Source organism: Coturnix japonica, chromosome 15, assembly GCF_054131305.1.
Source record: "Coturnix japonica strain WE chromosome 15, WE-NBRP24, whole genome shotgun sequence".
In the NCBI taxonomy this organism is placed as follows: domain Eukaryota; kingdom Metazoa; phylum Chordata; class Aves; order Galliformes; family Phasianidae; genus Coturnix; species Coturnix japonica.
Window position 1 is genome coordinate 4587274 of NC_140677.1, and position 15669 is coordinate 4602942.

A 15669-nucleotide genomic window follows, 5' to 3' on the forward strand; every position below is an offset into this window, starting at 1 on the left:
CTTCCAGTCAAGGAAGATATGTGAAAAATATACACATCACTTTTTGCCACTGGAAAATACAGTTGATACTGCACGTACTCCATGAAATACCTTTCACTACTGATGGATGATAAGAAGTTTTACCTACCCAAGAGACAGGACAGAAACAGCCCAACAGAAGGCAAGCAGGCCCTGGACAGTTAGATGGATGTAATTAGAGATTACATGTGGACTAACTATATAGTAACACTCTCTCTCCCCCTGCTTTTCTTACCCCCTTTTATATTTCAGATATGAATCCATTTCAGTATGTCACTTCTTTATAAGACAGAACAGCCTTTAGAGATATTAATGCTTTAAAATGCAAATAAGCTCACAATGAACTGTGTTTCTTTTAATTGAAAGTTTGAACAGAGGAAAACTAAAGGGCAATAGGAATCAGAGCAGATGCCAGCACATCCACAACAGCCAACAGCAGGGTTGGACACCAGCAGGTCTATTCACAGCTGATATCCAGGACCCCATAGCTTGATGTACATTTGCAGCACAGTGCAAGACAGAGCTCTGCAGGGAAATGGCTCAGAAAACCACATGCATTGCAAGGACATTCACACGAGACCAGCTCTAGACTGCTCTCACAGGCTGAACTCCTTGTCCTGGCTAGAGAGAAGGAGGGCTCCCTGCTTAGTTCCCTTTGACACAAACATAACTAGTATTCATCAATAAAAATAAACAAGCTTCTAATAAGCAGGTACAACAGGGAATTTACTGCAAAAGCAGGTTGCTGCTCATGCCAAGGGCCGTCAATTCTGCTTCTGCCTTACTCCAGATGGTGCCTATTTCTTATAGACAGCTGGAAGCAATACTTAGCTGAGGCACTTTGTCTGGAATTAGAGAAGGAAATGCACTTCTAGATTAGCTGTAGTTCTCTAACAGTTATCTGCCCCTACTCCCTGGTACACACTGCATCCAAAGCAGAGAATCTAGATGTACTGCTTGCATCACACTGAACGATCGGGATGGGTTCAGTCATGGCAGTCTGCTAAACTCGTCCTACCAGCTTCAGTCAACGCAGATAAGAGGAATTAATAGCAGTTCCTAGAGAAGGTAGAATCTCAGAGATAAAGGCTTTCTAAGGGCAAGTCCTGCAAGCAGCCTGGGCTCAGGCAGAAGCCTTGTCTGGAAGCATTTCCCTCGTTGCTTACATCAAACACTCCTGGGAAAAGCAGAAAGCCAATTCTGAGCAGCAATCCCATAGGAAACGGCACTTAGCACAGAGCGACCACTTGTTTAGTGAGAAGCACTCCAGAGCAGATGGCACCACTCTTCTACCCTCCAAAAGCCAACGTACATCAGAAAAGCATAAACTCTTTTGAAAAGCCACAGTAGCGTGATTAAATACTAGTTTTCCTTTTACACAACAAACCATACAAGGCTGAACCCTTAAGGAATACATGAACTTTCATGTGAAAGGAGCCCATTAACTGCTGTACAACGAATGGTGCTTGTGGGCCACGATTCATTTCCTTTTAGAAAGCTTACAATTGCTGCACATAACTGCTGACTCATTCAAGGTCATTTTACTCCTTCCCTGAACAAACTGTTTCTTTGAGACCCAGACTATGGTGGTTATTTCAGAAGGCTGCCATTCCAGTGGAAGCTAGGAAGCAGGATTTTGTTAGCTTGTGCTATACTTAAGGATTCAATATTACTTCAAACTTAAGCCAGAAAGATTTTTTCTCCAAAAGCACTATTTATTATGAAAATAGAACTTAGGTTGGAGAAAAGATATAACATTTCCCTGGGTCACTTTAAACAAGCCTATGAGAATCCCTAAAGTTCTTTTAAAGTGAACTTTATAGACATGACAAATCTTCACATGGATATCAAATGGGCTCCAAGAAGCCTAATTTTCATACAATAGTCAGCTAAATAGTAAGATAGCGTTAGACTGCTCAAATGAAGATTTTTCAGTTAACAAGTTATGATGATAAAGATGCTTGCTGGATTTTTAACTGAAGTCTCACTTCTATTTAATGAGAGAAGAACCAACTTTATGTAGCGATAGCAGAGCACCACATAGCTTCAACAAAACAGCCCTTATTGCTGTAGTAGCAATAACAGAAGCTCTGCTCCACCCGCTTTGAAAAAGAGGACTTCCACTGGTTGCCTGTTTATCTCTTCCTCTGAAAAGGAAAGGAAATTTGCTTCCTAATCAACTGTGAAGTCCATAATGTTTTAGTTGTTTCAACCAGGAATTACCAGGTGATTTTTAGGAACAAAGCCTGAAATAAAAGTCTTCATTCCACTCGATGTACAAACTTCCTTCCAAATTCACAGTTCAATTCTGATTTGAATTAAGAACAGAAAACATTCTAATATCACTGCAAGTGTAGTACAATATACTAATTTAGAGGAAGGCATTGCACCATAACTAGGTAGAATAAAAGAAGAGAAGCCAGTATCAGAGAAGAAAAAAATACCCTGAAACTCAACGTGAAGATTTTCTAGAGGTTAGAGCAGGGAACTGGAGCCTTTTAAAGGTGCTCAGCAGCTTCTGAGATCCAAAGCCCCATCCAGCTACTGCCACGCAGCTCCTTCCCAAGCCACCATGGCTCAGCAGTCTGTCACACTCCTTTGCGCTATGATGCATTTTGGTGAGCAGATATGCCTATGTCATTGTATCTATCCATCCGTCCTCTCCTTTCGAACAAGACTTACATTGCCCCAAGACAGAAAAACTGCTCTTTGAAACTCAGTGGATTTTTAAACACATAAGACATGCCTGCTGATGTCAATGTGTTCGTTTTGAGACGAGGCTGATTCCAATCAAATCAAGAACAAGAATTCTGTTGTCAGAAGCCACAGCTTCCAGTAAGTAAGGTGCATGAAGATGCCCAATGGCTTCTGGGTTGTGTAATCCACATTAATTGTTGAACACAGAAATATTTAGTATGTAATTATATATTGTTACATACTCTTTTAACCGATTTTCCATTCACCTTGCAAAAGGAATGGTGTGTGTAGAAAGAATTGAAAGCAAACAGCAACACACAAGTACAGGCTATCATAACATACTTGCTATACCCAGCCTTGGTCCTTAGCCCTAAACACAACTAGAAATGAAAAGCATGCATTCAGCACTAAGGAAAGAGCAGAAACAAAAGAAATCTGACATTGGCAAGAGATGGAAGTTACTGGGTAGGTGGGAAGATAGAGAGGTTTTGCTACAACAGTGTCAGAAACAAAGCAATGAAAATAACTACATGCACTGGAAGCCGGGCTAGAGACAAGTGCAACAGTTTACCATTAAGTATACACAGTTCGATGTTATAGCCCCAAACTAGCTAAAAAGAAACTTAACACTGACACTGTCTATGAGAAAACAAAAACAGGATTTGTAGCACTAAGCACGAAAGAGAAGAATAATTCAATGCAATACAATTGTGCCGTACACAGCTTTGATGATAGGAAATGTTCAGTGGAAAATGCACTCCTGTTTTATCACTTTTGCTCCCCCCCTCCCCATTCAAAGCATTCAAGTTGTACTTGCTGAACAGGTTTTCTGCTCCAGTGCGATGCCACCAGCAGACTTTCACAGACTTTCCACATTCAATCAGTTAACAGCTTAAAGGCACCTCTGAGATATTAGTCGGTGGAAACAAAACACAGTAATACAAACATCATGATCAGAATAACGTGTGAAAGCCGGTTGCTGTCACTTGACTATTAGCCTTCATCAGAGAAGGGAACAGTCTAGAAAGGCAACTTCACAAGCATCTCAAAGCTTCCCCAACTGATGCTCTTGGAAACTGCAATGCCATCTGCTGAGAGATTAGGAAAGTGCAGTGCAATGAATGACTCCTGAAAGCATTCTGCAGTGCTTAGAGCTTTTCATGTACTAGTTTAATTACTGTAATATTGATGTGTGCTGCTTGGGGTCAAGTTCAAAAGAAAAGAAAAAAAAATGCTTAGATTGGAAAAATTATCCTAGAGTTTTCAAAGGACTGAAACATCACAGCCTACTGGTAATTATGCAAGGCAAAGACACTAAAGAACAGAGGTCCACAATACAAATATTGTTCCAATAGGCTGAAAGGATAAGGGTATGATGTGTGGGCCACCCAAATTATTAGTTTGGCTTACACATTCTAAAACATTGGTATTAAATATAAAATAAAATTTAAGATACTCTGTTTTGAGCTCTACATCATTACAAACTTGGAAAAAATGGATATAAGTCTAAGCTGATTAAACTACAGATGTATATTAACAAGTCTCAAATAAATAGGTTAGTGTGGAACCAATGGAAGTGCTTCTATGGACAGTCTGCAGGGCTGATCTGTATCCCAACAAGTCAACTTATCCCACATGTTCAACAGCAACAAGATAATATTGTAGTTGGCGATGAAAGAATTACCGAGAACCAAGGAATGGCAGGGTAATGATTCTACAAAGACCACCATATTAATATTATTTAATTTAAACAGTCTGTCAAGCATGTAGAATCAGGCACACTGTTCTGCTGGGTCACAACAACACACAAGCTCTCCAAGAACAAGCACCAGCCCAGGGGATGCACGGAAGATGAGCAAGGAAGGTGTTTTTCCATGGTTGCACTAAAACACAATATCCAAGTCTATCCCCAAAGGTACTACCATAAGGTCTTCTAAAGGATTTGTTCTTCTGAAGGAGTCAAGATCTGCCAAGCCCAAGGTTCAACATTTAAGCAGAATGCTATCACAGTCTACTTTTCCTCTAGCTCACAGCAGTTTCAGGAGTGTTCCAATCCTAGTCTGCCATTAATTATTAAAGGAAGATTTACAGTAACAATGGTTTAATTCTTGAAATCAGACAGAGAGACCTAACCAGACCCACTGGCTAGCAACTGATGTAAAGAATCCAGTACAGAGCTCTTCTCCCACAGAAGTGCAAAGACAGCAGTCTGTTGATCCAGTTCTAGTCTGACCCTCTCATCTAGTTTTTTCTACCTATAAAGAAGAAATAAACTTTCAATAATACTTTTAACTGAAGAATGCTGCATAAATACTTTCCTAAGAGAAGACAAACCAGATGTCTTCTATCCCCAGTTCGGGGACAATTCCACTGCAAGAAGCATAGAGATGCATTACTAAGACTGATTCTTTTGGTTTAAGAAAAAGTTGTGAACCTGGCACCTATCTCCTATAGGTACCCCTGTACCAAGGGGTATGAAGGGTTAAAGCAACTACTCATTTCCTCAGCTGGCCTGCTACTATTGTAAAGTCAGTCTTCAGCTGAATTCCATCAGGCCATGCTTTCTTAACACAAGCTGACATCAAGATCTTAGAATGTTTTTCTCCTATCTGTCTCTCAGTAGTAGACATCAGAAACAAATACACCCTAAAAGCCAAACGGTAATCCAAAAGCAAAGTAATATCTAATAATCTGGAGGGGGGAAAGGGGGAGGGGGACAGAATTATTTTGTTTTTACAAAGCAAAACACACTTGCCATGTCCTTTATCGACAACACAATGCTGGGTTTTGTTTCAAGTTCATAACTCGGCTCTTAAAGTAGTTGATAATGAACCAGCAGGCATTATTTTAAATCAACTAGTTTTATTAAATGAGCCAGAAAGGAAAGAGGCAGGGCTAATTACCAACATTCCTTGATGAATTACCTAGCGGTGTGTGGTAAATCTCTGGACGTCTTTGTCTTTATCCCCAAATTTATCCCTTACTTATTTCTCAAGAGGTTAAAGGACATGGGGCTAATTAAGGAACCAATCCAATGACAGACAGAATCATTCAAGGTAAGGCTGGTTTCTGCTCTTTCAAGCTTTTGCATCTCTGCCTGGTACTTCTTAATCTATTTTTTTTTTTTCCCTTAATATTACTGCCAGGGAGGGGGAGGAAAAGAGTTAATCTTGTCACGGTCAGGCAGGTTGAAACTGCCATGCAGTGCTGGGCAAAATGCTACATATTTGTAATTTAGCCAATAAGAAATTCCTTAAGCCTCTCCTGAATGGCAGGAATGTCTCTAGCTTGTCACTTTGAATACATTCACTATACAGGTTCAGTGTCTTGGAGAATAATGCTGCCAAACTAGCTGAAGAACTGAAATATTTGTGCGTATACATAATGCCTAAAGATTACTTTAAGCAGATCTAAGTTTTCACATTTTAACATTTAACGTCTATCAAAGCTGTCAACAGAGGCTTCCACAGACCTCCACATGACTCTCCCTGTTCTCCAGCTCTGTGGGGGCTCTGGGCACTGCTTTCTGTCCAAGGAAACCGTGCAGGCAATGAGCACAACTGCACTGAGCAGTGCTGCTTCTTTCCACAATCTGGGCTCAACCAGTACAGTGTAGTAAGGTGGGTTTTTTAATAAACTTTGGCTGAAAAAGTACTTAACACAGCCTGCTAAACCCTGTTACCTGGTGGGCTGCAGAAATTCCTCCATGCTTCTAACAGCCACAGCTATGAGCACCCACAAATCTTTGAGAAGATAACTCACCTCCTACAGTTCTGAAGCAGCCCCTAACACATAACGAGCCTCAGTTTTCCCAAAGCCTGGTAACTCAGACATCAGAAAACACAGCAGAAAGAAAACTTTGAAGCAGTAGCAGAACCAACTTGGCAAGTTCCCCTTACCTTTGGAGAGGTTATCATGCTTCATCTTTGTCAGAAGTTCTATTTCAAGCTACCAGGTAGATCTGGTCCTTCAGCACGCCCATGCAGAGTGCCAACTAAATCCCCACAGCAGCATACTGCCTTATTGGAACACGCTGGCTGTGTGCAAGGCACCAGCTCTACAAGGAGCAGCAGATTTACAGCTCCTTGCTCTGCTCACAGCACTATCTCCCCAGAAAACACCCAAACCTATATATCTAATAACCCCTGTATTAATAAAGATGTTACATTTCACATCTTGTGAAAACTACAGACATTAGGAGCATCTCTTATTCTGGAGTAGCTTACAACTCACTAATCAAGCAAAAGACTGAAGATACAAGAGATGCTTCTACTTACGTAAAGGCTTAGCAGGCAAGACAGGCTTCAGTGGTTGTCTAGTTAAAAGCTAGTTTTTCCTAAGGAAGAATTTGCTGTAGGCTTCAGCTATGTTCACTGGCTCTGCTATGCTGTATCTGTAGTTCACCAAGGCCTGTTCTGGCAAATCACTTCTCCAAGTTATAATTGCAAATACAAGCCATACTTATTTAACATACTGGCACACACCACTATCTCCTATTGTCAGGTTTGATTAAATTAACTTGGAATCAGATAAGCATTTCCACAAACACACTCTTACTGTAGCAGATGGTACCATGCACTTATCTTGACATCCCATTGTTCCTGTTCTTCAGAACTGTAAGATAGGTCTGCTATACAATGGAGTTTCATGGTACTTACTATACAAGGAATACCATTTCTAACTGCCCAGCCTTCTCTAGTAACAGAAGGACTACAACAACACCATGGGTCACTGTTTGCAACAGAGCACACTGCAAAAAGATGAGGAGAAGGTATTTTTTTATATACATCCACAATTATTAGCATCACTCAGAAGGCATTTCAAATACAAACAAATACAGGGTGTCTGATGCAAAGAGTTCTTCATGGTGGTGCATTTAAAGTCTGAATGAACAATGCCACAAGGGTTAAGCAAGAGGTCAGAGTGGGCTCCTGCTGGTTCTGGAAAAGCCACTTCAAGGCAAAAGATAACACAAACTACAGTGATTGCAGGGATGGCACTAGGAAAGATGAATGGACTTGTGTTGGTCAGCCTGCAAACACTGCCCTACAATAGGCAAACACTCTTGGAATGATGAAGGAAGGACAGAAACACAGAGAGCATCTGGGTCCAGTATTTGAAAAGATGTGGCTTGTTTTCTTTAAACAATGACAACTCACAGCAGTCAAGAGCTGTATTTTTTAGCACCAAAGGAGCAGTTAGCATACACCATGAGGAAACTCACCTAGGCAGCAAGGCAGGAGGAATCCTAAGTGAGGTCCTCTGTGACAGATAAATGTTCAAAGTACCCAGCACATTACCAACATTATTGTACGCCATCAGTGACACAGACAGCAGATCACTCATTTTAGAACAAGCTACTCACAGAGAAAGGAGATGGGGAACAGGTGAGAAGGGAGCATTAAAGCTACCATCAGCAGAAAGCAGTAACAGTAGATGCTCCCCACATGTAAGCATCAGCTGCTAGGACTACTACCAAAAAGGAAGTCCAGAAGCAGAGTGGAAGCAAGGAACCCCTTGTGACATCTTTCTGCAGCATCATTCCTCAACCACTAGTAGGATATGGATGAGAAAGGTGCTTAAGGATAAATTAACCTTTATGCCAGTGAAACTAGCATCAGTGGTGAAGGAGGACAACTGGAAGCCCTAACAAACCCTCATCCTGCTATCAGAAGAGATGTTATTTCAAATGAATTAGCCCTATTCCTAGTCCATCTCATAATTACACTTTACAAAGCAACACAAAATTTAAATTCCAACAGGTCATTTCCTACCTTGCCAAGCTACATTACATAGCAGAGAAATGATGCAAGAAGTCATTACTCAAGAAAATAAAATCCTATTTATTCATATACTCTTGAACATAATGACCACATGATGTAACTTGGAGATTCCTATGCAATGTGACATAGGTTAATATATATTACTCTTTCTGTGCTGTTTTAGATGACATCTTAAGCATCTTGAAAATACAAAATGCAAGCTCATCAACAGTTTCAGCTTCTTTTTAAGCTAGTCATCCCAAAATACCATCCCCAGTCAAGTACTATTCCCCTAATATTGGGAGATAGAGGAGACAGGGCCAGTCATGTGGCGTAATTACAAAATACAAACAGTAAATTTACCTATTTGGCTTTTCTGTTTGGTTGGCGCTTGTAATGTGATTTTAAATCACCAAAGCCAACCATATAAAACAGCTGCTACTTTTGGCATTATTTGCCTGTGAAGTAACATTCAAAAAGCTCCCTCAAAGAAAAGTGCTTCACAGATTAACGTTTTTGAAAGACAAAAAGGACATTTTTACACTCTCATTCTTTAAGGTCACTAAATCCAGACCATCTGGATAATAAAATTACCACATGTAGTTCCCTATTCATCTAATTAAAAATGCTGTTTGGCTTATACAGATAATTTGTCTACAGCTAAAAACAACTGAAGTATAAGAAGCAGCTCCAGGGAAGTGATGTCACCAGCAAGGCATACTCCAGGCACAGCTGGCTGGCAGCCTATCGGCACCAGGAAGATCCTCATTTACTGTTAGGCACAACTTCTGAGCCAAGCAGCAAAGCAGTCTTGTCTCATGCAGAGTAGGAGGATGACAAGGATGCAGTTTCACTCCTGTTGCCTGTAACGCTATGTAAATGCAGGTGACAGACAGTCAGATGCTGTTTTATTCCATCAAGTAGCTCACATTTCCCCAGCCACTACTTCAATGCACAGTTGTCTGTTTGCAAAAGGCATTTGTTGTAAGGCATTACTTTCAACTTACAAACCAGGTAAGTGTGTATTTGCTAGTTTTTCCTCTCTCTTAGGTCAAGCACTTTGCCTTTGGGGCACAAGGAGACTGCCAAGGAGGTGTCCTCTCTCCTGCCAAGTAGAGGGAATGAGGACAGATGCTTCCTCTAGGACCCCAAAAGACAAGGGTTCAAGTCTGAATCCTTCACATCCTTCCCTTTCTCTCTCATGTAAAGAGGCAGCAGTAAAATGGACAACATAAACGACTGCTAAAACTTCATGACATTACACACCTTCCTTAACAATTAAGTATCACCAGGAATTAAACATGTTCCTATAAGCTTTCAGAGAGAGTTAGAAAAGGAAAAAACAAAACCACCTACATTTCATGTCATGATGAATTAGGACGAAACTACCAAAAAATACAATTATTTAACCAAGTGTATTATGAATAGAAAACTACCTCACCTATATACCTGCTAGAACCACACTGTAACTCGGATGTCACAATATGGAAACAAATTTAGCAAATTCAGGATGCACAAACATTAAAACAAAATAGCTTCTCCCAGTCAGTTTCAAACTCCTTAGTATACACACATATGCCAGAAGTGCTTTACACATGCATTCCCATCAAAAATTAAATATATGGTTGATAATCAGTTTTATTCCTACATCATGGGCTATATATTCCTAGTATTCCTCTAAGTATTAGTAACAGCACTGTCAACACAACACCATAATGCAGATTCAATATACGAGACCACCGTGCATCTCCTACATAAAACACACTGAGACTGCCTAGGAATACTGTGCCTGCAAGTCTGTTTTAAGCTTAAATCTTCTATTATATATCACTAATACAGAACAGAGACGGGCAAAATACAAGAATGCATTGTAACCCAGTTAACTTATCCTGTAAGAAATCACCTATTGTCTGAGAAAAATTACTGAATATAAAATTGTAATAAAAAGATACAGCAATAATACAAAGATAATAGATAACTTTACAAAACAAATGAAAATTCTACTCTCTCAAGATATATCATCATATCTTTCCATTACTTTTTGTGCACTTTTACTAACACTACTTTAAGCGAACATTACTTTACATTAAGCGAACTTACTCTGAGCATGAAATTATCTCTTTTCTTCTAATTGTTCAAGATTTCCCTTGAGTAATTAGCAAGCTACATCCCCTTGGACAGAGAGATACTAACAAGCTCCTACAGCTTCCAATAGGACAAGGAACCCAGAGCTTCTAACAGCAAGTCATTTAAGCAAAAAAGGATTACCAAGGCTTGTTGCACGGGGCTGGAAACTCACCGTATTTCAGATTAAGACTTTCTGAGAAGCCTCTTTTTGCAATGAGTTTTGACTCAATTTTTTAAAAGCATATGTATATACACACACATATATATATATTATTTGTAAAATGAACTATTGACTTGAGTATTATCATCTTCTTCCTTTTGAGCATCAGAAAGAGCAAGCAATGGCTTCCAATGGGAAAACAACAGAAACAGGAGTTTTGTAACAAAACCTCCTTCCCAAGATCCTGAAGTTTAAACAAAAAAAGGCCACAAGCTAACAAGATTTTCCATCTTGAATACTGTGACACCAAACTAAACGCAAATCAAGCCAAAGTGAAGCTTATTTGCAAGATTTTGGTACTGAAAATATTTCTCCCACATCCCAGTTGCATAATGCCCATTTTTCAGTGAGTGAGAGCGGCGCACGGGGACCCAACATACCTTGAGGACCTCCATGGGTACTTGCGTGGCAGGGGGCAGGCTGGCAGGCACACTGACGTTGATGGCAGGTGTCTGGCTGACGGGGACTCTCTGTTGCATGAACTGGGCTGCTTGCTGCTTCTGCTGCTGCTCCCGACGCTCCTGCTCCTGCATCTGCTCACGCATGAGCTGCTGCCGTAGCAGGATTCGTGAGGTCATGCTGGAGGAGCTTAAGGGAGGCTTGGAAGCGCCAGGATGCTCAGAATTGCTGTGGGAAGAGCAGAGAGAGACGGCTCAGCTTCTACCAGGGGCTCCATTGCTCCCAGGCTCAGGGTTTGCAGAACCACAGAGCAGAATCCAAACGGAAATGCCGCACTAAGACGGGTGCGTGGCTGACCTACTGCGGGTACTTAGCAGCCGCATTGTGCTGCCCTGACTGCAACCAACCACTTCTAAACACCAACATCCAGCTGGAAAATGTGCTTCACCGTTTCAAGTTTTACAGCAACCAACTGTTAGAAAAACAAGAGATTTTATAGATAGCAGCAGGCACTCACATTCATAATTTTTAAAATAAGTTTGGGAAGAATGACTTGTGTTCATTGAGAGGTACAGACAATACTCTAGGTCTAATCATTGAGCTCAGAATAAATAAGTCTACGTCTACCATGAAAGCAGCCACCCTTCCCAAAGCCTGCTGAGCCAGCTAGGTTAACATTCAGCTAAACTGCGACATTCAAGAGCCATCAACACTGGGCAGCACAGGATAAGCACAGCACTTTGCCGTAAAGTCAGAGACATCTTCTGAAACACCCAATCATTTTGTTCACCCTCAGAAGTAAGACTCCATTTATAAGACATGACTATAAAGCAGAACTCTGAAGGAAGGTAAACATCAAAATACACATCCTTTAAGAGAAAGGAGTCAGAAGCAGCTAGGAATCCATGACTCCACGGACCAAACTGATACACAGTGTGCCTGGGAAACCTGCAGAGAGACTCCACCTCTGGCTTTTGAGTTTCAGTGCTACCTGTACAATACTGCTGGGGCAGCACACAGAGCAGCTCAGGGCTCAGCATCTCTCTAGCTCTCATCTCAGGACCGTGGACACTGAGAGCCTGTCCAACAGGAGCACTGCTGAAAGCTTGGTTTAGGATCAATGTTGTGTTCACCATGAAAATGCAAAAGGAGAGCCCATGCTTACTCTCACCAAAGATCAAACTTTGCTCTTCCAGAGCACACGTTCTGGGGGCAGGGAGGGAGCAGAGGGAGGAGACAGCCTCACTATTTAAGACCTGTCAGGTTGAAACATTCACAGAGACACTGATCCTTTTGATAAAACAAGAGAAAACCTTTGTGGTGAAACTAATGCAGCTGTGGAATAATCGCACTAATTAGCTGCTCAAGACAAGTCAATGACTGTGATACTTGCAAAAACACCACCCTCCCAATTAATACAGAGCATTCTCCCATCAGAACCTCACATCTGAGTGCATATAAGAGCTACTCAGAGTTCCCATCCAGCTTGGAAACACACATTTCCCAAACTAAGAGAATCACAGAGCTCCAAAAAAGTCTCCAAATCATTCTCATCAAACACACCCAATCAGTAAAAAAAAAAAAAAAGAAAAAAAAAAAAAGATATTGTGCCTGCACCCCCCAGTACAGGTATATTTATGGCCTATATACTCATGTAACTGAAGTGCTGACATTTCCTCCCGGCACCCCAATGGTTCTCCTCACACAACTCACTTTAGTGGTTTACTGCAATAGATAAGCACCAAAAAAAAAGTGCTGAAATGCAGCTTTTAAGGAAGGACTCATTCCTCATGCTAAAGAAAAGCTTTCTTTGTGTCAGTTTAAGCAGACTTCTCTTTAGTGTACTATTGGTATTTCTTACGGACACCTAATGCTGCAAAGTTGATAACCCAACAGTTCATCTCAAATTCTTTTGCAGTTAACGAGGTAACGCAAGAACGAGCAATGTACTCCTAACAACCATCACAATAAGAGCAGACACTGGCCAGAGGAAGAAGAGCCTGATCTGCCTGATCTTCCATCCAAACCACCAGATTTGGGGGCCAACTGAAGGAGAAAACAAGCTTGTGAGATTACGGAATGTCCTGTTCATCCTTATTGCAAAGCAGAAGCCAGAAAGCAATGTAGCTTAACAGCGTAGTGAGCTCAGCAGGCACATCACTGCTGTGTGTGCACGGTGATGTTACATGGCACAGAAACCAACTGAGTTGTTCCAGACTGTGCTGCTATCAGGCACCACCTGCCAGACAGAATGCTCCATTCATGAGGAAAACAGACAAACAAAGCAGCTCCTGCTGTTCAGATTTCCCATTATTTATCACCTGAGGAAGCTTTTTGGTCTATTCAGGGCCCTCTCTACACACTAAGGTTTGACACAGCTTTCCTTCTACTTGCTACAACTCAGCGAGAGCAGCACAGAGAACAGTAGAAACTGAAGCATTTGAAATTTCCCTCAGTATTTCATTCTCTCATCATATGCAAAATTCAGCCTTCATCCCCCACTCCATCGGCTCCTCCCAGCAGATTGATGCATTGACTGAATGGAAGGGTGCTGGGGTTTCATCACCATATACTATTTGGAAAGCAAATAAAGCCATAAACCAAAATTCAAGACAGATGTCAAAGGCTTAGTCAAAAGTATACTGAAAAAAAATCATACTTGAAGCTGCTTGACCTCTAAGCTCTGCCACATGAACAGATCTTCCCTCAGTGCTGAGCACAGAGAAATACACTGCAGTACGATGCAGAACCCAGACACCCAGCAGAGCTCACATACATGAACTGACTCAGCGAGGCGTTACACAGTCAGTAACAGAACCCACACGGGCAATTGATACCTGATGTGATTGAGATACTTCCTGCAAACACAGTCTATGGATATCATTTAATTGCAATAAATGAAACTGACTCATGCTTTTAATTGACATATGATTAAACCAGTTATCCATTAGCAGTCTAATAAGCATAGTGTAATACAGGCAGAGTTATTAGTTATGAATGCCATATGCCAATTCAATTAATGATTAAGTGATAACATTTTAACAAATAAATCTAAATTACAAATCCTTTGCATACATGCCTGGGAAATGTTAGTTACTATATGCATACATTATAATGCAGATAGTTGTTGCATAATAAAAAGCAACTGGTCATATTAAAATCAAGTTTAATTTCACTGCTATCAACTCAAGTGACTAAAGAGACCATATATTTTAAAGCCTAATTTATCTTTCCAGATGGGTACTGAATATTTCACTTCTGTCTCCATGGACAAAACACCAAACTAGTCTCTTTTTAGCCAGTTTTGTTTTCAGAGCAAGAAATTCAATAGACAGGATCTCTAGTTTACATGCATTACTCGTCTGGTTTACAATATTTTGCACTTTCCACGTACTTGTTAAAAGATCTGGAACAGGAGTTTCATCTGTCGAAAGCCCTTAAGTTGGAATAAAACATTACAAGAGTTGAAAACATATGCCAAACTACTCAAACACCCAGCTTTTCCAAATTATTTTTGATCAAAACAAACAAACAAAGCCCCACACACCTGTTTCCCCATCACTCTCTTTGAATTTTAGCAACAGCCTGTGATATTTTGCTCCAGACAGGATCTGACAAATGAATACCTGAAATATTTCAGCTAAGCGTGTGCACAACTGCCCTACGTGGCAGAGGTGACACTCAGTAGAAGACATTCTGAAGGCACCATGAAAAACATCCAGATATGATGTTTTTTATGGACTTATCTCTGAGATCAGCCAACAAAAGCATAAGATGTAGCACCTCCAGAACCCCATGGAGCTGCATCAGCTCTCAGAGATCAGAGCAGAAACAGTATGCGATTTAAATACCTATATTTAATGCCTTACCCTTACTCCATTCATTGTTATTTACAAAGAAAAGCAACCCACACTGAAGTATCTGACATCAGCTCAAGACAAGGCTGATCCTCCAAGCAAGCAGATGAAGGTCTGCCAACACAATTCAAACATCTGGCCTGACCTACAGAAGATACTGTCAGAAGCTGCTAACTCAACTCCCTTTCCAACACTCCTTCTGTTCAATGAGTGCTATCATTTCTCTCACCACTAGGTTTGTCTACACAGGTGCAATTTGCGGCCCCTGTAGCAGTAAACACCTCAGGACACAAATGCCAGCACTAGACATGTTAGCAGCACCTAACCTAACCTGTCAGTCAGCATCATCATTTGCCACAGAGGTAAAAAAAAAACAGAAGGATACCATATGAGAGCAAAATCAAAATTAACACAATGGGGAGCAGATAAAAAGTCTCTTTTCCATCTTCAGACATCACAAGGGACTCTACTTAAAGGAAAAGTACCACAGCATTTTCCCCGTAGCACTTTGTGCTTCATTCCTAAAATTTAATAATTGATTGCGAGTTACAGTGACATTTCATTCAGAAAGCCAATTGGTTGGCACTGA

At 40.8% G+C, this 15669-nt stretch overlaps 1 protein-coding gene across 4 annotated transcripts in view; it reads right to left on the bottom strand.

Moving 5' to 3' along the window:
* Positions 1 to 15669, bottom strand: part of MITF (melanocyte inducing transcription factor) — an 85845-nt gene that overhangs the window by 26469 nt on the left and 43707 nt on the right. For all 4 annotated transcript variants that reach the window (XM_015875348.3, XM_015875346.3, XM_015875347.3 and 1 more), the window contains exon 2: positions 11205 to 11451. In XM_015875348.3, the coding sequence (XP_015730834.1) occupies positions 11205 to 11451 (247 nt within the window). The remainder of the gene's footprint in view (positions 1 to 11204; positions 11452 to 15669) is intronic.